The 27,568-nt window shown below is 43.2% G+C and overlaps 1 protein-coding gene across 2 annotated transcripts; it reads left to right on the top strand.

The window, feature by feature from the left end:
* Positions 1–27,568, top strand: LOC144937909 (BMP and activin membrane-bound inhibitor homolog). 2 transcript variants are annotated; one of them, XM_078865635.1, is made up of 3 exons: positions 1–319; positions 21,111–21,404; positions 23,921–27,568. In XM_078865635.1, exons 1-3 carry the CDS (start codon positions 244–246, stop codon positions 24,421–24,423), a joined length of 873 nt encoding a protein of 290 aa, XP_078721761.1. In that variant the 5' UTR covers positions 1–243; the 3' UTR covers positions 24,424–27,568. The 2 variants fall into 2 exon arrangements, with proteins under 2 accessions (XP_078721761.1, XP_078721674.1); XM_078865548.1 differs by having other exon boundaries at positions 23,918–27,568.

Here is a 27,568-nt window from a genome sequence, read left to right as displayed (position 1 = left end):
TTGAAAGTGGCGTGTTGTTAGTTCAGTTTCAGCAAGCCACGCTTTCGCGCAATCACGGCAGAGTTCGTGCGGGGAGCCTCTAAACGCCCGGCCAGGGCTGTACGCGTGTATCGCTATCAGCTGGGCTCAGGAGGAGGAGGAATACGCTGCGGGTAGATCGGGACGTTGCTATCTCTCACGCTTCTGTGTCGACTCCGAGGCGCGGAGAGCCAGCCGTGAGCGCTCTCCGCGGAGGCCGCCGCAATGGAGCGACTGCTTGGGTTCTGCTACGTCTGGCTGCATCTGGATGTGTTCACCCTCCTCCTGGCCGCGACTAAAGGTACCGCAACAAGTACCGAGCGCGCACGTGCAGCTCCGCGTGCATTCCCTGTGGGCAGCGGTGGTGCAGTGCTTCGAATACCCGGCCACCCGAGTTCGATTCCCAGCCACGGCGAATGATACCTGGCCGTGCCTGCGCCTCTCCATGGTCGGCGTCGTCCTTTCACGAGTGTCTGGGTGGTTTGTTGTTAACATCACCACTAGGGAGACAAAGGCGGCCGCGGTGTGGTTCTGACCCACATCGCGTCCCCTCGTGCGCCGTGAATAGATGCTACCGAACATTACTTGCGCAACAGGCTGTGTAGGCTATGCCGGGGTGTCTTTGTGACACGATATGAGACGCAGTCATACAAAATCCAGGTACCACACCAGTATATACAACAGGGATCTGTTGCGTCTGTGTTTGAATGTGAACTCGATCATCCTTCGGTTGACTCGGCATTACATCTAAAGTGCCTGCTGCAGCAGTAGTAGTGTCATGGGCATCGGCGCTGTTGAAGTATGAGTTGGCAGCCGTGTTCCCCTTATTCATAGATGCTCGCTGACAGCTGCTGTCTAACAATCTAGAGGCTGAAAATGAGCTGTCATGCAGCACAGTACTCACTTCCGTGCTTGTTGGTGACTTTAGTTCTCTGTATATATATGCGGTTCCGCGGATGTGCGCTTAAGAGTGCATAGTAATGTATTCTAGACACCGATTGAAATACACTGTGCTAAAATAAAATACAAACCCTATCCAAAATGCGTCAGTGGCGAAGCTTCACTCACCTGTGTCGTGAGGTTTGGTCAATCAATAGCACCCACGATCGACATGTTGTGGGCAGCCTTCATGCAACAGTGGATTTATAGAAGATTGCAAACGTTACGATTCATGTGTCTGCACATGACTCGTGTTTAGAAAAGAGTTCAGATTTTGTGGGTAACTTAGTGAAATGTGTCATTTTAGGGATCGGGTTAGTATTAGGTGCGGGTTTTAATGGTAAGAGTAGCGTTTATGCAAATACAACTCTTATTCTATTATTAATTCTACTCCGAGAGATTAGTCTCAGTGCGTTGTCATCTGGTCATGATGTATTGTTAAGGAAGTCATTTGTACAGACTATGAAATGATTAGAAATACTCCGATGACTGAACCGGTTTTTTAGTGTGTCGTTGGATCTTGTGCAATGCAGTTTGCCTCAGTGTCAACTTCCAAAGAAAAATATGTACATGTCAATTTTTTTCAATCATGTGCGGGATGCACTTTGTTTACTTACTCATCGCATGGGTATGCCAACATTAGCAAGTGTAAAATATATGAAAATCACTGACAGTAAAGTTGGCTTAAAATGCTATTTGATTTTGAATTAATAATGACAGAACTACTGGCACAACCATTTTACATTTATAATTTTCTGAACAATATTACATTATATATCATAATCAAGTGACTTTTTAGGAATATCAATATTATATAGTCCAAAAATAGCCAAAATAATCCTGAATATATAAAATGTTCAACAATTGATTACACTTTAACACATTGACGAACAAAAGTTTTATTTTTTTTTTACATATCGAGTGCTACTAATGTACATGGACGCGAGGCGCTGCATTTACAATGCAGCGTATACAAGTACGACCTTTTTCTCGGAAGTCAACAGTGGTGTGGCTCTGGATGGAATGGACCTTGCCATGTGAAGGTGGAGTTTCAATCACAGGCTCAGGACTGTCAAAGAAGATGAGCACCATCGGTTTAGGCAGCGACACGTTGCCTTGACTTTGATACTACTGTGCTGTACATCCTCTAGATTGATTATTGGGACAGTGCGTTCAAAATAACTTAATGATTTAATGCATCACAGGGTCAATTTGTCTTCCACTCATGTTAATATACTAAGAAAAATAGTATACTAATAATGCCCATAACAAAGAGTAATTCCTGCAGTCACGAAAGCTTCGAATCGAGTTTGAAACACCTCTACGGGGAGGGTTTGCCGTGCTTGTTTGTTTCACACTTAACTTCTAATTTAGCAATCTGTGGAAGAACGTAATCAACCAGGCTATGCGTTAACTGTGTGGTAACCGACTCTCTGTGTTGCATTGCATTCCACTTCATAACTTTACTAAATTAGCATTCTACCGTGCTTGTTAATGGGTCCATTCTCTCCTCCGGCCGCTATGGGCAGTAATTCCACACAACGCTCCGTGCTTGTTTGTTTAGAAGTCCAGTGTCCAGCTCGTCCGTCACCTATGGGCAGTAATTCCACACAACTCCCCCTCTGCCCCCCCCCTCTCTCTATTTAAGGCCTCGACACAGAGACGTCTTTCTTTGTGCCTATGTGTGTGTCTCTCTCTGTTTGTCTCTGTAGGAGTCTCTCCCTGCTTGTGTCTGTGTGTCTCCGTGTCTATGTTTTGTCTCTCTCTCAAATGTAGTAATCTTTGGATGAACGTAATCAGCCAGGTGGGGTGTTGACTGTTTTGTTGGCCGACTCTCTGTGTTGTATTGAACTATATTTCCAAGTTTACTATGTTTGTTTTCTCATTCATTTGTACCTGATGATGGTTGCTTGTGTTGCAATCGAAACGTCGTATTCAATTATTATTTTATTTTATTTATTTCTACGTGACATTACCGAAAGAACCAAAGAGTAATTCCTGCAGTCACGAAAGCTTCGAATCTAGTTTGTTATTCAATTACTTAAAGATTTTATAAAAAATCCCAAGTTTTTTCTCTCCACCTTTAAGTAATGCAAATTGTTGTAAAATCAATGCCCTGCGTTGTAGAGACAAAAACAGAGATTGATTGGCTCCGTGTTGTAATTGACAGCGGAACATTACATTGGCTTGGTGTCTCCTCCCTGCCGTGGCTCATTACGCTCTATGCCTGCATCGCTGCCCTTTGAAATGCAGGGGAGGTGTGCACTCTCAGCCCAGTCGATATCTTGCAGGGGCGTGTGTATAGTCTTCCCTCAATCAGCCTGGCTCCAGACGGGCTCTGTAATGTCTGGCCTGAAAATGTATGATATAGTACAGGAACAATAATAATAATAATGCCTGATCTGGTGATGCTTCTTCGTGGCTCACAATTTGCGAAGACGTGAGTTTAAATCCCAGCCGATGGTTGACTCAGCCTATAATCTCTCTGAGGTTGTCTATGGAGAAACCGTGGCAGCCCCCTCCATAGTAATGTGGAATTTCCAACATCAGAATAGCTGCCTGTGAGGTTGAACAGTACTTGTTTATTTTAAAAAAATTATCAAAAAATAATGTCACAATACTGAAAATGTTCCCCTCTCATCTGGTTGTCTAGACTTCAGCTTTAAGGAATTCTATCTGAGACATAAAAACACTTTTTCTTTTTGTTGAGTGAGCCTGCCAGAGTGAATTTGAAACGGTCCCAATTCCAGACACTTTGCAGATGTCATCAGAGTGAATGAAGAGAGCTGTCGTTGGTGAGAGACACACAGCCGATTTCATGCTCTTTTGGAATGGTCTTAAAAGCTGCATTCATAAATACTGCAATGCTGCAGTGCACTGCATGTCAGAAATTACATTTTATTTCTAGCAAATAGTTTTATACTGTATTTACGTTTAACGATGTCTCAAGATGTGTGACAGATTAATGTGATGGCACAATATTTTAAAACATCAGGGCTAAGGCACGAATTGTTCACTTATGTAGAGTATATTGGAATAATATCCGTGGCAAAGTGCTCAACTCACAATTTAATGGTTGCAAAGTTCATTCCGGTTAGTGGCAGACTCAGCCCATTATCCCACCTAGGGTGATACAATTATTACTACTGTAGTGAGTTCAACTGAGTCGCAGATGTATATTTGGAGGCAACACATTTATTTAACTCCAACACATGGGGTAACTTCCCCCTTAACAGAATAACAACCTGTGGTGGTGACCACCAACCTAATTACACTAGTTACAACATAACTAGCTACTACGGACCGGGCCCAACAGCTCGGGTCCAGGTCCACGTGTTGGAGACTCGTTGAACGGAGAACGTAGACGAAGGTTTCTTTCAGGATGAACAACAACAACAACCCTGGTCCCTATCGAGACCCGGCTTATATTCTATGCGGCATGGCTGGCTCTGCCCTTGGCCACGACCACCTTCCAGAATCCTCGGGCAGGATTTGGATCCCAACCATGTGACCCCCCTAGCCCCCACTTGGGGTCCCTTTGTAGACTTAACTGGTCACGTGTCCTCTCGGGTCAACCAGAGTGCCATGGCCTTTAGCAACTTCGTTCCTACGGCCAGCACTCCCACACCCTGTCCTGTAGGGCTGGCACTGCACGCCAAGCATGGTGCCATCTAGCGCTATCAATCAGCGCTCACCGGGCCCCTCTAGGGCCGGTACTACACTCACACCCTTGTGTTATCCGCGATGTCGCTACACCACACGCCGTGCCTCTCTAGGGCTGGCACTGCACAGTGACATCCCAGAATGTGTTAGATTGTCAGGATTCAGTCGGAAGCAGATCTACTCTCGTGTGAAAAGGTAGCTAAAGGAACAAGTTATAACCATACGCAGCCCATTGGAATAATGTTTGTTCATCGAGTACTCAACGTCCCCGCAATCAAATTAGTCCTTGGCATTGCTCATCTGTCACCGTTGGTAGAAAGTCCATGTTTTTATGGCGGGGAATATTGTGTGGGCTATTTTATACCAATCGAGTTTGTTTTTCTGGTTGGTTAAGTTGAAAATGGACATGCGCTGGATGCTCAGTGCTGGTGACTTTTTGTCCTTGTGTCGGGAGCTTTAATTGCCGGTTGGATTGGAAGCCTATTCAGATATCGGTTTCAGTGGTTTAGCTTTTGGGATCGCTATTATCTTTACGGATACGATTCTTGACAGCATGCTATTCATTCTGAATAGCATATACAGTACATAGTACACGCACATTGCCAGCAATGTTTGGGTGGGGTGGTAATAACTTTGTAATCTCAACAGATTTTTTTTAACCAAACTTTTTCTAAAGTGCAGGGGTTAGTGTAACCATAAAGTCTCCATGTAAACACGTGCGGTGGTGCTCATTTCCCTAGGCATCCCTGAGTCAGCTGTGTAAATTCCACATTTTGTCTACTTTTATCTTCGTTTTACAGTACTCATTGGGTGTATCTCATCAGAACCAATACATCATCTTTCGAGTGAATTATTTACTGCGTAAATGTAGAATATGGCAAATTCAGCCATTTTATATGGCCCAGATGAATTTTGAGCTTACAAAATTACCTTATGATGGAATGTAGTTACGACTTTTGCCATTGGGATTAATGAGAGGACCTAATTTCTCCACACTGGTCAGTGCGTGTTGGTGAGGGGGGAAGGAATCAGGACCAGTTCTGATATTACTTTTCATCCTCGCAGCAGCGTCTTTTGGCTGCTGGTCGAACAAAGGCGGTCACTGCATCGCCCGCTTTCAGATGCGCTTCTGCGGCCATCTGAAACGCTCTTCCTTCCGATATTAGGAAGCTTCTGGAGCTATGAACTTTGAAATCCAGATTGAAAATTCATTTTTTACAACTGCTTTTTGTGTTTAGTTTGTTGCCCTTTCCCCACATCTCCGATTAGCACGGTTGGCTACGTACGGTGTGAAAAAAGTTCAAAATACATGCATACATTGCCACTGATTTTAGCCATGGCTTGACATCGACTTTGAATCACCATTACGCAGCATGCTAAACATATTAGCAATGATCCACCCACGATAACTCGCTAAATGTGAACACCTCACTTGATTTGACGTTTCCAAGAAGAGCTTCAAGTCGGGCTACCAGTACCACTGACTGCAATCCTGGACATGAACTCCCTCTTCCACCCAGCCACAACCATTTTTTTTCATGGAGCCATACAGTACTCCAGCTACTGTGCCGTGCGACATTAAGTTTAACTCTGAATGATTGTCAACGTTTTCTCTGCTGCACTGTGTGGTGTGCTGGGCCAGTAATTGTTCCATGCAAGTGTGAAACTGATGAACAGCACATGCCGCCCTCCTTTTAGCGAGCCTGACCTGGACAGTGGGCACCACGCGTGATTTATGTGACGCTAACCGCGTCCAAGCTTGTGGCTACCGCCGCCGCCGGAGTGGCGGGCAGTGATTTTCCGACAAAATAACGCTCTGTTCTCTCGCAGCATGTTTTTTTTTAAATATGTGTATATATATATAATTTTCAGAGCGTGCAAAGGTATTTTTTTTAATTGCCAAAATCCTGCAATTAGCAGAAAACGAATAAAACGTTCTAATGAAAAGTAACTGTTCTAATGTTTACTGTGGCTGCTTGTCAAGCGTGACGACACGGAGTTGTGAGCGTGCGGTTGTGACGTGCGGTGGGGCTGGAACGAGCATAGCTGCTCTAACTTTCCTTCCAGATTCAGCTTGTGGCCCACGTCGTAACTCATTTCCCTTGGCAGCACCGGCTGGGTGATTGTGGATTCAGGGGATTGTTGATACAGAGGTCAGCGTCCCAAGGAAGGCAGCGCGTTACAGTAGCGCGAGTACTGCATAAAAAATCCATTGCCCTTCCGCTTAGCGGGCGTTGGTGCTCGGCGTTCGCACGAGAGAACAAAATCCACACCAAGCAAACGCTTTCAGGAAAACAAGTACACTTTTATGGAAGTGGGAAAAGGAAAATGGTACTATATTTTCCTTTGGGGCACGTAAGTGTTTCATTCGGTTCAAGTTTGTGGGCTGGAATTTCCTGCCGTGAAAACGTTGAGAAATGGCTCCAGTGAAAAGAGCCAGACCACACGGAACGGAGAACCCTACCTGTGCGGCGCACAATGGGAGCTGTGTTGAACATGAAAAGGCAAGAAGATCACAGCCACCAGGCAGAATATTAAATAAGCCACACAAGATAAAAAAAAATAACGTGCCTAACTAATAAAATACGTCAGTTCAAAAATATATATTCAAATGATGCCGACACAACTGATTGTATTAGGATTTTCTGAAGGAAAAAAAATCCTAATTTTAGGCCCTTCGTTTTTACGTTTATCATTGGAGTAACTCAATATACATATTGCAAGTAAACTATATGTGTTTTGTGAAATTAACGTACGCTGCTTGTGCGGATGTGTTGCTTGTGGATGCTTGATTGAATGGCTTACATTGTGGAGTTGTTTCCACTGTTTATCCTCAAAATGCTTTTGGTTGAAAATGCTCTTCTAGACGTGTGCTCGAAACGAGTCTTTATTTTTAGTCGAAGCACATCACAATTTTATCTGTGCAGTGTAAGGGTAGAATATCAGGAGACAATAAATCACCTAATTATATACTGTAATAAATCAAGACTTTGGGTGTAAAATTAGCATTGATCTGAGCTGCTTGAACGTACCTAATCTAAAATTCAGATACACGGACATCGGACAATATTAAAGACTGGTGGTTGTTGTGGCCACAATTATTGAGGGGTGCAACGACGTTTGTCATCCTAAACTTTGAATGCAGAAAACAGCTCTGGCATCGAATGGGGCCCTCTCTTGTATCATGATAGACTGGGAAGCTGCTTTAGTTGCTTGAGTTTGTCTCATCATCTAACCAGGTAGGGTGCCAAATTGTATTCATAAAACTCTTACAAGGGAAGCTTTGATCACTATGTATCCATTAGCCTTTTGCCCGTCCAAAGACGGGTGTAGTGCAGTAAATATGAAACTTGCAAGCGAAAAGCAGACCGCGACGTGATATTCATTGCATCCATTCGTGTGAAATTTGTAATGGCGTGGTGACACAGACCTATTTCATTTAAAGGTTATAATCCGTTGTTCATCATGACGACCTTTTTACTTCTATGTCTCAACAGCGTTACGGAGATCGCGTGACGTGAGGGTTCTGCCTTTGTAGTGAGGGTTGTATGTTGACGCCGAGGAGGGGGGAGGAGGCGCCTCGTCCTCCCATGTGGAGTGACGTCAGCCGCTAATTATTATGAATGGGGGGGTCCATTTGGAGGACGTCACCTTATGAGGGGGGCGATTCGATGTGGAGTTACGTCACCTGCTCATGATTATTAATGAGGGAGGCTGGTGAACGTGCAGTGACGTCACGAGCGATGCACACAGGCATTCTTGGCTCATAATCGGTAATAATAATGAGGGGGTGTCCATTTGGAGGACGTCACCTGCTCATGAATATTAGTGAGGGGGGCTGGTCGATGTGGAGTGACGTCACGAGCGTTAAGGACATTCCTGGGTGATTATAGTGTGTATAGTTGTGCAGTGGTGGTGGTATGCAGTGTGGATGAGGGTCCAACAAACACGTCTTCGTGCGTGGGGAGGTACTCATCTCTATTAGTTACTCTGAAACAAAGGTGGACTTTCCACGATCCTCAAAGGACAATCTCCGTTGTTTTTCCCCACAAAAAACTGTCCTCATTTTATCTGCCCTGGAGGGATGATGGACTGAGGCAGCTGCTCTGCCACAGTGCTACTTCATATGATTTGAGAGTTTTGTGCCCACACAGTTCATGGACTGATGGATTTCCATGAATAAATCATAGGTAATTCCATGCAAAAATTCGTAATTGAAATATAAACTTCTTGTAAACTAGGTAACAGTATAGGATTTGCGTTGTATGCAAAATAGTTTTGAAAGTAACTTTTCAATTTAAGTACCATAAATACAATACATTCCTCTTTTGTTTGCAAACACTGATGCAGGCTTTAGAATCTAGTTATGCATTGTTTATGCGCTATGTATGTGTGTGGAACCTCTTTCACACCATACGTAGCCAACCATGGTAATCGGAGGTGCGGTCTAGGAGGTTATATCTTGCATTCAGAAACAAAAGGTGTTTGTAAAAAGAAGGGTAATATTTTTTCCTGTGTATGTAATGTGTGATCTATTTTTAAGCAATACCACAAGTACTTCCTTATTCTATACATGTTGTGTTTTTTGTTATTGCCAGTTTGGCAGAAAAAGAAGGTAGCGATAAAATTAATTTCGGAACATGAAACGTATTTAATGTTTTATTTATTTGACTTTACGGATATCTCTTGAGGATGGTCTCGTGGCTTTAATCTGTTGTACTTTCTGCTTTCATTTTAAACTAAAACAAATCGCTATACTAAAGCTGATATCCAGCAAATCGTACAATGCCAATGGGTTACTTAACACTATGAAATGTATACAAAATGTGAAACACAGCATTTAATAACGTATTTACAGTTGTTATCCTTCCAGGTGAATCAAACGATTACCAATTTTATACAGTCAACAGTAATCATAAAATGGATAAACTGGCTCCCACCATGCAAATTTGTGAAGTCCCACACTCGTCCAGGGCTACCAACAAGAGAATTGTGCTGCCTTAATTCTCATTTGTGCATTACACAATATTCTTGCTGTGCATGCATAGGTCGGCGAACCGACTTGCTACATTATCTCCTTTAGACACCTTACTTAGTAGAGCTGGATGATTTGATTCCAGTTGTGGCACGGTAATGTCTGAGATTATTCATGCTTTGTTATTCACAAGTGTGCCAAATATTAAATTGTAAATGCATTCTATTTATAACCAATTATCACCAATTGAAATACGTTCAAGACAATATGCAGAAATAAAAAAAAATGCATCCACCAGTACATTATTATAATTAATAATTGCCAATGGTTGCATGGGTTTCCCTTGTGAATTATATAGTGGATATGAAGTGACCCTTACCTGGTTAAAGAAAGGACGTAGATTGACACACCGGATGCCCCATCTAAAACATAGTCAATTTCCCAGGATGCATTATTGGCGTGCTGAGCAATACGTGCTTTCAGTGCCCTAATGGAGCATCGCACTGGCTCTGCGGTGAATGATGGGTCAATTAATTACCACAAGGACGTATTGGATATGTGGTTCCTGTGTGCTGTGTGTGGGTGTGCACGTAGCCTGGGTGTTTGTGAGTGTGTGCTTTTGTTTGGGGAATGATAGTGTCGTGGTTAGCGCAGTGCACTGCCAACCCTGGTGACCTGAGTTTGATTCCCACTCACAACCAACATTGGTGACAGATATCTGAACTGGTCCTGGGCCTTTCCTAGATCGAATCTGCCTCAAATTAGTACCTTTGCATGGTTTGTAACCATCAGCATTGGGAGGTCAAAGGTCGTGTTTACCACCCACACCCTCGTGCGCCACACACGCCTGAGTGGGCGCTTGCTAACAGCAATTACCCCAACATTATATCTGGCCATACAGGGATATTTGTTCTTCGTGTATTCCAGCTAACTCGAAGCCATCTGGGATGTGTTGTAATTGTGGTTTTATTGATCACCACCCTTCTGTTGCTACGCTGTCCACATGGTCTCCTGCAATCACCCACAACGAGCATAAAACATGTATTTAGTGGTAAAGGCTCACCCTTAATTTTTTTAATGAATAATAAATAAAATGTTACATGGCTTTGCATGAATAAGTAAATTACATTCACATCGAAGAGTTAGCCAGGATATCAGCTGCAGCCTCAGAGGCAACAGCTCTTTTGCGACATTCTTCAACATCCATGGAATGTATATCAAGGCCTTCATGATGTGATTCTTATCATCATCAGGGGCTCTTCCATGGCCGTGAATATCGCTGTTCCTAATTTGTTCAAATGCATGAGTCAGCTACTGGCGATGTATTAATGAGACGAGCATGGTGATATTTTTCACAACGTTTTAATGTGCACTTTCCAAAGCGACCAGTGGATCTACTAATTTGCATCGATGTATTTTCCTCATGCTTGTGGCACCATCACGTTAGAACTTTCAGCAAAAATTGGCTCCTGAGTTTAAAATAAAATTGTTGTTTTTAAAAAATGCTATGACCTACGAAACACCATGAGGACTTTATTTACCAAGTCATCGTCGAGGCGCCCACTGCAGTAGCAGCGACGTGCCCAGCAAAAAATTCCAAAACTCCACTTGGGAGGGTGATCGTGGGGGCAGACCTAATTTGAAGGAAGTAAAGCCCCTCACTTGCCAGGATGGTAAACACTGCGCCTTAATTCTCCATTCGAAGTGGAATGAACATCTCAGGAATGCCAAGTGATTTTGTTTGCTTTCTCTCGGTACATTCACCTTCTCTCTGTCTCCCCCATACGTTGCCAAACAGCCATTTGGGAGACCTACCCTATGCACAATTTTGCCAGGTGTCGCTGTGGTCGGATCACTTAAAATAAGAACGATTGCGAGTTCAAATCTTGGTTGGATATTGGCTTTGCATTGATCAAACAAGTACTGTACCGCTTTATGGGAGGTCGGTGGTGGTGGTTCTGGAAATATCGTCATCTCTGGCATAAGAAAGTGAGATTTCACAATTGTACTTGGGGTGCTTAAGAACATGAGCACAACACAATGTATTGAGTTAAATATGGAGACATGATTACGGTGTATTGATCATACGAACAAGAATGTATTGAACTCATCATCACACAGCAAGGTAAAACGGGGCATATGGACAAATGCTTGTGATCTAGTGTCTAAAAGGCTGAGTTGGTGGATCGTGCCAAGCTCATTCGACCGAGACACCCTTCCTGCAGAGTCCGTTGAGGCGTTTGTCGTTGGCAGTACAGCAAGTACATTCTTTGTTTCTCTGTGTTGGGTTAGTTCTTCCCTTGTTTGTCCCCATTTTCTCGGGGCTCTCCACATTCCTCAAAAAGCGAATTTATTCAAAGAAGAATTTGCCAAACATGACAAGCAAGACACTAGTTCATAATAAACGTTTTTGGGTTAGATCGCGTTATTTATAAATGTGTCGTAACCCTCCCCCACCCGACACGGCCAATCAGCAAAAAAGTGTCACGTTGACAAAAGACAAAATAGTTCACTACTTTAGCCCACCGGTGTGTTGAAGAGTGAATCCACAACATTTACAGTTTTTGAGTACGACGTTTTGCTGGTAATTACATCCAGCATCATCGGGAAATTCGCCAGGGTAAACAAATAAATAAAATATGATTATGTGCTCTCAGCGTATAATCTCACCAAAACAGATATAGCAATGAGGGCCTATTTTTGAATATGTAAAAAAAAACCATACTGGCACAAACAAAACATATAATGAGGAATGTGGTGATTTTAAGTAAGACTGTAAAATCCTATTTCTGGTGAGGCACCACCTTATTGTCAGAACTTAAGTTAGCTATGAATGAAACTTTCCTCCAGTCAAATGTATTCTTACGCAACGTTTAACAATTTGCGTTTGCTATATCTGAGCCAATGAATGCATATCCACTAAATATACAAACAAAAAACATGAAAGAGGACCTGCACATTACAATAATTATTTTGTTTTCTTTCTTACCTCATGTTTTGTAAACACAATGTAATTGTTGTGTATGGTCCATTACATATTTAGAAATGTGTTCTAAGTGTACCCAAAGGCCACTAGGTATTGACACGTTCTGCAGATATTTTATGCTCCAGAACCAAGTGCTCTGGACAGTCATATTAGCTCACCGCAATTTATTAATTGAAAATTGGCAAAACCGCCTGGATTGCCGTGTTTGTGGATTACACCAAATTAATTATTCTAAGCTGGTCAGACAATGTCATTGTGCTAACATTTGTTGTACCGCAATTATGCCACTTAGTTGTTACGTGCTATGTGCACACTTGTACGGCTGGTTCAAATCAGGCGTTTATTGTTCGCATTACACGAGTGACACGTATGTCAGGAATGTACCAACATATTTCAGATTTGTCACTTGAATTTAAAGAGATATCTGCTATTCACACCATATGGACACTTATTTTTTAATTCATATTTTTTCGCTTTGCATAGTGCAGATGCATGTTCAGGTGTACTTGTGAGTACAGTACAATGTATCCCTTGAAATGTATTCGATGATACTGCATTGGCAGTGGTGCACAAGCACAGATAACAAGAACACAACACGTTTGTCAATGAATCATTATGTAATAAGTAACATTTTGAGCATTGGTCCTATTTCATAACAATGTGTTATGAAGAAGGGTCATTGCCCAACACATTGTCTATTATATATACATTTTCCCTCTAACTGTGTGTATAAGTCCCCCTTGCTCGAAGAGCTCGTGAATCTCTTGATAACCCTATACATTATCAAACGCACCTGCTGGCAATGAAGATGCTTGATGCCTCTGTGAGATGTGGAAAATAACAATGAGTCCTGCATGAAGCCAACAGAACTAGTAATGCAGCAAGAGCGGAGAAGGTTGGGGGAGTTTTGGCGGGGGTCAATGTGAGGATTTGGGAAAAGAGTTTGAACATAAAGTGCGAGCGTGGAAACATCTAGAGGGTTTTTCTTCCAGCGTTTCGCAGCCTCGAGTAATTTAGTACGTGCAGCAAACACCGCCTCGAGAGGCCACCACTGCGGAGTTTGCGGTGTCGATGAACATTGCTCGGCGGGCGAAATTTGTAGCACCTCTATGAGTTAAGGTTGTTCAAGGACAAAATTATTGTTTTACTCGCCGACTGCTCACGCTTGTTGTAAACCTCAGCTGTGAGATTGTAATTTATAGTAGTAAAAGCAGGAGAGGTAAAAACAGTTTGCATGGCTTTCCCCGTTTTCCACTTGTCTCTTAGCTACCAGAGTATTTTCTTCACATTGCCACCGAGACAAGTCATTATCTTCACTGTTTACCCTCCCCACAAAGACTTTTCCAAAACGTTAGCTCGATTCTTTACTTACTCTCAGTTCTCCAAAACTGCATTTGCCTCCAAGTAATTTTTCTTAATAGAGACATATGTATGTTGAACTTCTTTCACACCGTACATGGCCAACCGTGCTATTCACAGGTGCAATGGAAGGACAACAAACTAAACACTAAAAGCAGTTGTAAAGAAATTAATTTAAAATCTAGATTTAAAAGTTAATAGTCCCAGTGGCTTCCTAATATCGGAAGGAAGAGCGTTCAATGGTTCGTCAAAATGTTCAGTTATTTTCAAGTTGTGTAACCAGGATACTTTTTAGATGGGTGGACAAACATGTGAGATGGGTGGAGTATAGTACAATATAATTATTGTTAATTATGCCTGGCCTGGGTGATGCTGTGGCAGTGCTTGTCTCACAATTGAAAGGTCAGGAGTTCAAATCTCGAGTTGGTATTGACTTGACTCATCATACTTGAGTTGGTTGATATAATGAACAGCACTTTGTAGAATGTGTAAAAGTGGTTGGTATATAAATAGCTTGGCCCCTGCCATAACATTGTTTAATTTTCACCACTGGGTCAGTACTGCCAACAAAGGTGAGTACTGCCAAATGATTGAGTATGGGGACACTTTAGACTTTGCGTTTGATGATTATGATTAATGTAATATTTCAAGTATTATTGGAAGAACCTTTCAGCGGGCCATAAACTTCACACTGCTCACCAACCAACATTTTCTTTGGTGACATAATATTCAAGTAGAACTATGACGAAAAATGGTTTGCTTTAGCCATTAGTGTGGATAGATGGCAGTTACGCCTATGCACACACAGACTAAAAGATTGCTAATGGCCCATGCCATGCTGGTCTCGGCTTCCGATGAAAAAAGGTTTGGGATATTTTAGTAGCAAATCACACGAGAGAAGAAACAGGCTCTTAGGGCGAGCATGTCAGAGTTCGCTGTGCCATTTCCTGGGTTACTGAGAAGCCCTGCATTCGGTTGAAACACTTATCCAGGGAAGGCCTGGATTGCATTATCTCCTGGCTTTCAGAGTTCTCTCTCTCTCTCTTGAGTGACATTCAACCCTATGAAAATTACATTTTATGGAAGAAAAAAAACATCTCTTGAAAGAATTAGAACAGTGACTGGTTTATACTCGTATTTGTTCAAGTAGTGGCCCAACACCCAAATGCAAGTTGCCCCTGAAAGAATATTCAAATTTGTAAGGCTTTTCTGTTCAGGAAAAGGATTACTGACTTGTTATTTTTACATAAAGGGTATTCCTTACATTAATAAGAGGTGAGAGACCATTGATTGTAGAACGATTCACCAGGCCTTGTTTATTTACAATATCCTTAGTTGTAATTCGGCAGAATATTTGTTGGATCTGTTGACACGACGGGAGGGCAGACCTCACCTGAGGATTTCATCATTCCTTCTGTTGAACGTTCCTAGATATTAAACAAGTTTTGGCGAACGAGCGTTTTCGGTGGCTGCCCCTCGTCTCTGGAAGAATATTGGCCAAAGCGTTGTCTGTAGTCATTGCTACTTTCAAGTTAATTCTTGTCTAGCTGCCAATGTATAAAGCATTAGACGAGGTATAAATATAATTTGCCTGTAAGCAACTACTTTTTGTGCATGCTTTACACGACGTTTTTAATGATGCTGTTTTTTTATTCCCACTATAATGCTATGTTTGAGGCTATCTGCATTATAATTACCATGGCAGATTTAAATTAGAATTAATTAGAGATACAGCATGGTATTTGATGATAAATGTAACTTAATTTTTATTTAACGATTATGATTTGCTAGCATTTTTTTCTCTCTTATCTGCTATTGTTTATTATTGATTTATTTTATTGTGACATGTTGTGTTTGTCGGGGGAAGCAGTGGTGTTGTTTTTGTTGATAAAACCCGATTTAAGAGCTTCTTGTCTCATGGGGTACTTCAGAAATAAACTGAACTGAACATTGAGATGAATCCATCTTGCAGAGGGAACCAAAGGATAAGATACATGGATATCAATTCCTGGTGAAAGATTATGTTGAAATAACTAAATCGCTCATGTAAATGTAAGGAGAGTGATTAGTTAAAATAATAATGTAAAACACCCAAAAATCACTGTAAAATGACATGCCTAGGAATTTGAACTAATATATAATTTAGACCTAAAACTTTCGTGCCTGCAGGATTTCATATTCTTGGTTCTTTCGGTAAAGTCACGTCGATAGAAAACAAAAATCTAAATCTACACCTGATGAAGACCGCTTGTGTTGCGATCAAAACGTCGTGGGTTTTTTTGCTTTTAATTTATCGAAGGAACCAAGAATACTAATATATAATGTTATTAATTAATTGTATTACATTTATTATTTGGAATGACTCCTGCAGTTGCAAGAATGTTGAGTTTCTCAAACATTTACTGTGGTGATTGCTTTTCTAAAGCTAATGTGTTGTTTTTTTGGAACTTCACCAATCCAGTTATTGCTATAATAACGCCATATTGTCATGTCTTCCGAGTTTTGTAGCCTCAAATCCGACCCCTATCATCAACAAAACATAATGAGAGTGGAATGTGTATGTTATATAAGATAGATCTGTCGATGATATTACACCAATGTCTATTATTACATGTCATTTTCTCTGCTCCAGCAGCTGATCCAGCAGACCCCCCCTCTCTCTCTATGTAAGGCCTCGACACAGAGGCATTGGGTCTCTGTGTGTCTATGTTGTGTATCTCTGTGTGTGTGTGTGTTGTCTCTCTGCTTGTGTGTCTATCTGTGTGTCTCCGTGTCTGTGTTTTGTCTCTCTCTCAATTTAGTTCTACCTGATGACAGTTGCTTGTGTTGCAATCGAAACGTCGTATTCTATTATTTAATGTATTTTCTTTCTATGTGACTTTACCGAAAGAACCAAAGAGTAATTCCTACAGTCACGAAAGCTTCAAATCAAGTTTTAGGACAAGCGGTTAACTTATTTAGTTTTTTTAATTGCATTCGTCGCTTGTAGGCAATCAAGAATTAATATTTGAGCAAACAGGCAGACTTGGTACACTTAGTTTCCTGTTATTGGGTTCCTTATATACGTGGGTTTATTCACCGGCATTGGTTCTCATAAGCTTGACTGCTGATGAGCCTGGATGTTATAACCCGTCTGCTTGTATTGAACCAATGCTGCTGAAATTATGCACGCCCAGAAGGCTGTCGGGCTAATGGGAGGCCGACATACTGTGCAAAATACACGATTGTTTTGTTATGTGGACAGACAGATCTATGAACGAGACATATTGCTTATCTATGCTGTGGGTTTATCATCTCAGAATTTGCCCCTCTAATATTATTCCGACCATGTCCCCGTTTGCTTCATATTCTCCTCTTACTTGCAGCAGAGAAACATACATCTACTCACACATGCAAACACGGCGTGTTTCTTTGTTTTCTGTGGACTGTATTCTCGCCGAGACTTTAGATCCATAACTCTTGCTTTCTTTCCATTCCTCACTGCTTCTCATCCATATCTCTTCCTCAATCACTCTCTTTCCTCCTTAACCTCTCCTTCCTTTCAGCAAATCGATTGAAAGTGTCCATTGGCGCTAAAGATTTTTTTCACGAGCGTAACGTTAATCTCACATGAAAAGGGGGAAGCATGCAATCATTGGCATTTCTTTTTTTCAAATCACAAACGGTTTCTAAATAAACGTACACCCTAATTTCGCGTAATACTATACCTTCAAAGTAAACGAATCTTATTTAACACAAGCAAAAGGAATGCAATGTTCCGCTGTTACAGGGCACTGCTGGGTTGTTTTCTGTTTGTTTCAGTGTCAAGCTGGGAGTTATTATGGTATTTACTTTTCTTTGCGTAAACCTTTATGTTCCGGAGTGTGGTGATCGTAGCGTTCTCGCAGGTGGCAAGCTATGCGCGCCAAACAGTGAGTCATACATTCAACGAAAGCCTCGTAAGGCCCACTGAGATATATAGCTATTTATCAGAAGCGACCTGACCACAAATGATAGCTCAACGAAGTGGATAATCACGCGGAAATGTATTGCAGCCAAACACTCTAAAAGCATGTTTGTAAATGTGGAGGGAAAACTGCAAGACCCGGAGAAAACTCCACGCGACCACGGAGAGAACATGCAAACTCCAAATATACAGCAGGCATCAGGGTTGGGATCGAACTCACGACCTCCTGTATACCAGGCGAGGGAGTTGACATCTCGAATTTGTTAAATACCAAATACCAATTGAAATACCAAATGCCAATTAATGCACAATCATTGTATCACAACGTTCGGCAGTAACCTTCTGTCATACCAAATGCGTTAGAAGTTTCACGTCATTACTATGCACATACAAAACATCTGTTGAAATTGTCCATTGTTAATTATTGGAAATCAGTTTAAGTAAGCGTTGGTGTTGAGTTTGCAATATAACATTTTACAACACATTTTATCATTGCCAATTTTATTTTTCCAGTTTTTATTTTACATAACTAAAGTTTGCCTAACAAACGTTGAATGTTTGTGTCCCATCTTCCTCTACACCTTGGGCATGTATTATATATTTCATTCACAATTATATAGCAATGTGTGAACGTTTTACATTTTACTTGGACAATTCTTGCTCTGGGATGCTAAATTCATTTGTCACACTCAGTCACTCACCCGTGTGTCATTGTTTATGGTTTTAGCTGGAGAGTGTGAAATGATGACGTATGCACTGCTTCCACGAGCCAAAATACCCAAACTGTGTTAAGGGACATTTACAGAATGAAGCTTGCAAAAATGTTGGTGTTTGTGTGTTTCCGTGAGAGTATACCTAAGTGTGCAAGAATGTTGAAACTTTACAAAAATAATTTGATTTGCTCAGCGAGGTCACAAATTACTGCTGTGAAAACTCGAGTCATTGTAAATCTTGGAGCACGTTATTTTTCAGTCCCAACACCGATAGCATGTTTATTAAAACATGCTAAGGTGCTGCCATCATGGTGCACTGTTCAGCACACTGTGCCTGATATCCACAGGTCGCCGGTTTGATTCCATCTCCCAGCACATTCGACCACTATTGAGTTATAACGTAGCCATCACAGTGGCATGTCACATACTATCGCCAAGGCTCAATGATTGCAACTCACTACTCAAGAGGACGTCTGGAAAAAAACATTACCAAGGTCCAGCGTGTATAAAATCCCTTGGTGCATGTCGTGACAGTTACTGCAAAATCCGATCATGTCCGTCCAGTGCTCACCAAGCTGCATTGGCTTATGATTCCCGAACGAATGCATGATGAGGCTGCACTCATTACACACACAGTGCTTGCCACAAATGAACCACAATACCTTGGTGATCTCGTCAAGGTGCATCAACCATCACACACGGACTACCATCATCCTCGCAGCGGCTTTTGGTTCGCCATCGAACAAAGACGGTTACTGCATATGTTTCCAGATGCACTTCTGCGGCCGTCTGGAACGCTCTTCCTTCCAATATTAGGAAGCCACTGAAGCTATCATATAGATTGAAAACTCATTTATTTAGAATTGCTTTTTGTGTTTAGTTTGTTGTCCTTCCCCCACATCTCCTATTAGCACGGGTGGCTACGCATGGTACAAAAGAAAGTCAACGTACATACGAAACAATGGGAAGGACTCCTTAAAATCCCCCCCCCACTGCCAAACCACCAGTAAACATGAATACTCCAGTTTTGCGATTAGCAGGTCACTTCTGGTGGCGTAAAGTGTGGGTAATCCTCTTCCTAGATGTCTGGCCAGCATTGAAGAGTAGGTCAAACTACTTTATATTGAGGACTCCTCTGGAGGCTTCATCCAGTGTAGGCCCTTCTGACACACCTTTCCCATTGAGTGCACCACTCTCTCTTTTACACAGCGAACAAAAGCAGCATAATGTGTGGCAGAGGATAACCTCTTAAATGACATTGGGCCAAGGAGTTATGCCTCGGAGTAGAAAACGTATAACAGCAAAAACATTTTTTTTTAGAAGCCAACGGTGGTTGTCCTGATAAAGGACTGGACCCTGCCATAATAATGTGGAATTTGCACTACTTATAGCCACCAAAAAATACATGCTCTGACCAAAGCGTATTAAGGGCAAGCTGACCGCACATGCTGCATAGACTGTCTGGTGAATGAAAACTTTGCACTCGCGGGAGTTGAAAAATAGTCAAATGATCGCCCTGCCAGTCGAACTCCATGACTTAAACAGCTCTCTGATGCGTTGCGGGTTGTACTTGCATGTTTTTCGGGCCTGACGTTTCAACGCTCCAGGTGCTGGGAGCCTCTTCAGGAATGTAATTGAGCAAGCAGCTCGTATTTTCCCTCAATTATACAGCATTGTGAGCTGCTGCTTTTTGCTGCTGATTTCTGCTGTTGGCTGGGTGACGTTATTTATTTACTTCATCTTGGAGGAAATTGCAGTATCAAGATAAACACAAAAACTGTATCTGAGAGCTATGCAGCACAACTACAAGAACCTACATATTGATATGCATAACTATGACCTTTCAACAGTTTATCCAGCTCAAGTATTGGTGAATCTCCACCTCCTCCTTCGTATGGCTGATGTAGATGAAGAGCAACAACTATTATTATACATGATGTGGTGGAACCAGATGATTGCGTCTGGAATTAGCGGAGTGTATCTCTGTGACGATGCCTCCTTCGTATTTGTGAATCAGCCATTGAGTCATGATCTGTTCCAAGGATCTGTTCTGTGCGACCACAGTCACCACACACTGAACAAAGAGTTGTTTTATTTTCCATTTGCTCCTGAAATTGATGCGGTTTAGGTTTGCCCAAGTGCTGATGATGATATTGATGGTAATTATGATGATCAACTGCACAAAACAGGTACAACTTTTTATTTTACCAGGTCAAGCCCACTGAGCTACAGAGCTCTTTTTTCAGAGGCGACCTGGCCACAAATGATAGCTCAACAAAGTGGCTTATCAATTTATAGCAGCCAAATAATCTAAACGCTTTTTTTGTAAATGTGGAGGGGAAAAACTGGAGGACCCAGAGAAAAATCCACACGACCGCGGGGAGAACATGCAAACTCCAAATATACAACAGTAGTCAGGTTCCGGATGGAACCCACGACCTCCTTTATGTTGAGCGATGGAGATAACATCTCGCCACCGTGATGCTGACACTGATATCACTGTGAATGCAGGCGAGATCCGCTGCTACTGCGATGCGGCGCACTGCGTGCCCACGGGCTACATGTGCAAGTCGGAGATGTCCGTGTGCTTCCGTCGCCTGTTGGAGCCCACGGACCCGCGCTCGCCGCTCGCGCACGGCTGCATCGAGGCCCTGTCGCCCTCGCCGCCGCACCCGTGCCACGCGCCGCGCCCCCGCAACCACACGGGCCGCTGGCCGGTCGTGCGCTGCTGCCAGGACGACATGTGCAACTACAACGCGCTGAGCGACCGGCTGCCTGCACTGCCGGCTCGTGCAGACACCCCCGGTGAGAACTGCACCATTGTTGTGTTTAATTTGTTGTCCTTCCCCAGCACCTACGGTTAGCCCAGCTGGCTATGTATGGTGTGAAATAAGTTCAACATACATACATACATAGAGATCATAACCCCTGCACCTCATGCTTATCTGAGTTAAGGAATAAGACACCAGGGATGTAGAGTTTATTTAAACACATGGCATAGATAGGTTCTAAATATAAAACGTTGGTAATAATCGTTATACTTTGCATTGTATCTATACTATTGGTGTCAATTCCCATACATGCCCTCTGTGTGTACCTGATGTGATTGTTCAATAACATACTTTTGGAGAGAAAAAACGTTTAGATCGTCAATAAGATTAATTTGCTCCCACGTTGACTGGACATGAATGTCATGATACAGTATTTTGTTGTTACATTCATGTATTCCAACTCGGACCAAAGCACCCACATTTTTGGCTGAATTACTATACGACAAACACTGCTGATAGGGAATATATGGGCACGTCATTGATCGTTGAATGAGAGAGGATGATTGAAGTGATTCAGATGTAGTTCTGTGATGTCATCTTCCAAGGCTGGTCCCCGACTTAATTTATAAGACTGCTCGCTCTGAGAGTTCTGGAATATTCTTCATTTGCCACTTCACAAATTAGGTTGTAGTTGATGATACAATTACATGGGAAAGTCCAGAAAAGGGTTGCTGCTATGAAATTCGAGTGTTGTTTGTAAGTTCCATGTGCTGCCTTCTTGGAGGTGACATGTGTCTACTGTGCAGCAACTGCAGGTAGAGGTGTGGTGACATCAATGGCTCTGGCTATGATGCCAATCTTCTTTCAATCTTGATTTTGCTCATAATATTCAAAAGCATCCACACCTTTCGTACAACGACAAAAAGTGCATTAACACTGCAAGTGGTGAAACCAATGTTGATGGGCAGTCAAATGGTTGCTACCGTTTGGTGTCTCGCAGCATTGGCTTTAGCCAAGGTGACTTCTTGATCTTAAAAAAAAAACTTTATTAAACTGCTTGTTTTATTGATTTTAATAGCAAATTATATATATGAACCTTATGGCAGTTCCCCGGGGTACCATAATACCTCGGCTCTCGCATAATGTCCGTGATGCAGTAATTTTTAGTCTGCTGATGGTCGTCGATGCGGCAATCGGCTCATCTCGACGAGCTGTACATGATGCACCACTACGGTGCGTTCAGGGTTTCAGCGAAATCGTCCTCGCTGCGTTTGGACATCGCGGAGTAGCACTGATTTCGGATTGATTGGAACTCCAGTCGCGGAGTTAAGTAAACCCCTCGAAAAAATAGTGTCCTAGAAATAAAATATTGAATTGCCTCGGCCATTTTGTATTATTTGCTATCCCGGGGTACCGCCATAAGGATCATATATTTAAAAAAAACTGTTCTTAAAATACATAATTTTTATGTTATTTGTGCTGGTAGACCTGACAAATGTGAAAAACAACCGCGTCTGACATGCTACGCAACTTGGCAATGTTATTATTATTAATTATGGCTGCTAAAACAATGACGCACGGTATAGTAGCTTCCCAGATCAGTTTCATTCACGGTTTAGCAGCTTCAATGTAAAGGGTTAAAAATCCATCGGCAGGATGCTTGGACAAGTCGGGGAAGTCATTCTTAAAAACCCCCAAAGGTTAATGGCTCTTGTCTCCTGTGACCTTGCTGGTAATGGAGGGAGAGTAATGTGTGGTTAGCTGAGACCCTGCATTCCGCGTGTGTATGGGTGCTCGTGTGTGCACGTTTGCGTGCATTTGTGGGTATGTGAGTGCATCAGTGCTATGATAGTTAGAACCCTGCTATGACCCCAGTGACCGAGGTTCAATTCCAAGGCATTGCATCATATGATATGCACCTGAACCTGGTCTGTGTATCTTGTGGGTTAGCTCAGACTAAGATTCATATCGAGTTTGGTATTACATTGCAGAAACCGCCCTCTCGCATAATTATCCTGTGCCCCTCAACAGCATTCGTTGCAACAATGTAAAGAGACGTTAGACTACTCATGTGCATGCCCGTATTGATGTGTGGATGTATATGAGTTCATCCTGGGTGCAGAGAGACTTGGAGGTCACTGCAGTGCCTGTAGTTGATCATGTGACATCCAAACAAAGACCACAAATTTGACGAAGCAATGATTGTTGCATTAACAACATGGTCTATATGAAACACAAGTTGGTTGGGTTTCAAGATTATTATAAAATAAAACCATGTAGCCAAACACAAGCACACTGCTTTGGGAGCAATTCCATGTGTGCTGATATTCAAAGTGTGCTTGTATCAGAATCTATCCTTTGCCTCCCCCTCCCCCATCAGTGTGATATAGGAAGTGTTGCTTATATCAGAACTGCGCTTGCTAAACGTGCACCATCTCTAGCTTCTACCACAATATCAGGGCCCACGTGCGCGTCCGCTATTCTCACTCCGCCTCCTCCCTTGCTGCTGCCCCCCCTTGCCCCCCCCCCCCACCGGTGGTCCGGCAGCAGCAGAGCATGCGCCGCGGGGCGCCGGCGGTCCCAGCCGTGGTGCCGGAGGCCTCCCCGCGGCGTGGCCCCCGTCGGACGCGAACGGCTCGCGCGAGCTCTGGTTCCGCGCCGCCGTCATAGCGGTGCCCGTGGCGGGCGCCCTGGCACTCGCCCTGCTCGTGGTGCTCGCCCTGCGCATGCTGCGCAGCGAGTCGCGCTGCCGCCGGCGCGACGCCGGTGCCCGGCGGCGCCTCCCGTACAGCTGGCCCCACCGCGAGCCGCCTGGGGAAGGCCGCCGCCGCCGCTGCTGCTGCCCGGCGTGCGAGAGGCTGGGGTGCGTCCGCCCAGTGCGCAGGCCTCCCCCGGCGTGGCCTTCGCTGGCGCCCTCCTGGGGCCACGTCTACGGCGGGCAGAAGACGGATGGCGGCGCGGGCGGCGCGAGCTGCATTCGCAAGCCGATGCCGTGGTCCCTTGGACGCTGGGGCTCGTCTGGCAGCGCCAACGAGAAAGTTGCGTTTGTTTGAGGCACAGCCCGGAGAGGGGGTGGGGAGGCTGCTGCTGCTCCTGCTGCTCCTGCTGCGTTGGCTGCTGTGGCCTCAGACTAACAGTGGGAGATGCTGTCGGTGTTGTTATTCAATTGTACACAAGTTTAAAGAGCACATCGTTTCACCGTCGTTAAAATGGGCTTGTTTTTCAGTACAGCATGGTTATATATCGTTCACTTTTTTGTGTAAGCCTGATGTTGTTGAAAGGAGTTAAAAGAGAAAAAGGTAAAAAAACAAGAATAACTTATAGGCCTATTTGGAAGACTTCAGGGCAAGTCTTGTGAAATCTGGGGAGGAAGCCCTGAAGAGCCGGGCCACAGAGCCCCCGTGTGTGGACCGAGCCGTCACTTTGCTCCACGGACTATCTTCGCTCCTCGTGGTGACCTGACAGCCGAAGGGAATCACTGCTGATGAGGAACTGAAACTTTGTGAACTGCAGTGCATGTTCACGACAAATACACGTGTCTTTTTTACGTATCTTTTTTGTCTATGTTTATGTTTTAAGTTTATGTTTACTGTCTTGCAGAGCGGACTATGGCTGAAGCCACTTGGTAAAATACTGTAGAGTGTGTGTTTTTTTTCCCCACGTGTGGACGCATTATTCTTCAAGGATGACGTCATGGTAATTTCTAAAAAAAATGTAGTACGTCAATTTTACGGTGCGTTTGGATGTTGTCCGTAAAGTTGGTTTGGGTTTGCTTGTCATTTTAAAATAATATATTTTCCCTGTTGAACAGAACACTTGTGGTTTGTCTTATTAACGTGCGATATTATTTAATGTGTCCACGACACTTCCGGCAATGTCATTCGGATATTTTTTTACAGAACACCTCCAGCAGAACTTTAAACCCATATGACAAGTAATGTTAATAACCCTTTCCCAATTGGGATGACGTATACCTACATGTACGTCATCCGTTTTTCTTTTGATTCTGTTCCGATGATGTACATGTGCATATTTTTTTTTGTTATGTGCATGCATTTGAATATTGCCTGGAGCCATTCTATATTAAGTGTGGTTATTAAGTTAGCGCTTTTGTGCACACACGTACGTGTCCATCATCACAACGGAATCGGAAGGAAAACTTTATCGGTACGTCTTCAAGTCGGAAGACGTACCGAGGCTCCCTCAAGGCCATGCGGGGGGTTGCGTGGGACAGTTTGGCTGCAGCTATCACAGAGTGCGGTCGTGCTACTACAGTTCTCTGCAGTTAGTACAATGTCTTTAAAAACAATGGCTCTCTGCCTTTCTAAATAAAATTCATGCTAACTGCTTGTGCATTCCGAGATTCAGTGGTGAACGAAACCTACCTTGCAACTTGCGGAAGTCTTGGAGTGGGAAATGGTTAATTTCATGAAGCATTTAAAGTACTTTATTACGATTTATTGATGAGGGTAAGGCATGCAATAAATAAAACGTTGCAAACGCTTTCCTGATAACCGCTAAACATGGAATGTGGTAGATCAGTTCTTTCTTCAGGATGAAAACTACTCTTACAAATGTATTTGTTTATCTGTGACCACTGATCCCACATATCGGATGTGCATATTTATTTTATAATATGCAGGAATGTTTATATTGGTTGTGGCCATTCCATATTAAGTGTGGTTATGAAGTTAGTGGTTTTGTGCACAAATTCTTTTTTAAAGCTCCATTCAGTTTTGCAGTTCCATGTCCCTCTCTCGGCTACAGATGTCTTGAGATAAAAGTTTAATACGATTTATATTTACCACACGGCTACCATTAGCACAGTATTTACAATGTTAAAAGTAGCTGTGCTGTTTTTGTCTAACCAAGGCAGGGAAAATAACATTTTTCAATGCACGTTCTGTCCCCACGAGGGTTTGATATGCGGGATGGTCTTTTAAACACACACAAAACATTGAGAAAATTCATTGGAGGATCTCGCAATCTGCAAGGCTCAATGAGAAAGAGAACAATGGAGAAATGTATTTGTTTAAAGGGAGATTATGCACCTACAAAAGTGACCTTTTAGGCGGTTTAGTTTTGTTTCACAAAGGCTAAGCGTTGAGCGCAATTCACGTACGTATGTACGTTGAACGTCTTTCCTACCATATGTAGCCGAAAGTGCTAATCAGAGCTGCGGATATCGGAGTGCAGCAGTTTTTGTTTTTTGTCCAAGCGACGTGCGGAGTCTGCTTGGCCTGTCGCCTTCGGCCCGTTCCTGCGGCCCTCACGAAAAACAGCGTCATGCAGCGGACCACGCAGCCCCAGCTATTTTACAAAAAAAAACATTCCCCTGTTTTCTTTACATATTATCATGCGCAAAGTCCACACATTGTGCGGACCAATCCGTTATATTTTTTGTTTAAACGCACGCTGTATATTTATTTCTTCTCGTGTTTGACAGCGTGTCCCAGTGGCAGTGTGGAAGCACGGGGGAAGTGAAAGTCCACAAGTTGGAAACCCAACTTAAAACAGGGGAGTTATGGGAAAGGGATCAGGGTGAACAACAAGCCGGTCTCTCGTTTCTGACAACACAGGGAACAGGGACAGCGTGGCGGAAGTGGCGAGGCAGCCAATAGAGTTCCTGCACTTAGCCCCCACTCACCCTCTTCTCAAGAGGTGTGCTGGGTTTTGAGATATGTGTTTAAAATTCCAATCTCCCACGTAAAGTTCTATGTTTTTCGTGTTGGTCTATAGCGTAGTTGCTCGACTACGATTGATGCCTCCGACTCTACCATTCATGTCGCAGCAGGACGTGCCCTTTGTTAAATGGGTGGCGATAGTCAGCTATAGCCACGGGCTCCGCAAGCTATCACAGTGGTTGTTGAGCATGTAGACCATGATTGGACATCACAGCAATCGGTGTATGCAGCATGTGGGCTGTTTAGTACCTAGTCTCTGGGGCTGTGAGGAGCCATGTGAATAAGGTGGGTATCATGTTTGGGTGGCCCTTGGCCCACACGCCTCATTTGGCTGTGTTTGCAAACAAGCGGCACTAACCCCTCACCCTGCCTCCCTCAAGTCAAGTCATCAGATTAGAGGCCAAGGCATCCCATTTCCTCTCAGGCATGTCTAATGGTATTAACATAAGCTTTAGAGGCCTACTGTATAAAATGCCTGCAGTCGGGCAAGTGCTGACTTATTTGTCTCAAAGGT

Source organism: Lampetra fluviatilis, chromosome 1 (genome assembly GCF_964198595.1).
Source record: "Lampetra fluviatilis chromosome 1, kcLamFluv1.1, whole genome shotgun sequence".
Taxonomy (NCBI): Eukaryota; Metazoa; Chordata; class Hyperoartia; order Petromyzontiformes; family Petromyzontidae; genus Lampetra; species Lampetra fluviatilis.
The sequence above is the reverse complement of the archived record's forward strand: the minus strand, read 5'-3'. Positions and strand labels throughout refer to the sequence as shown.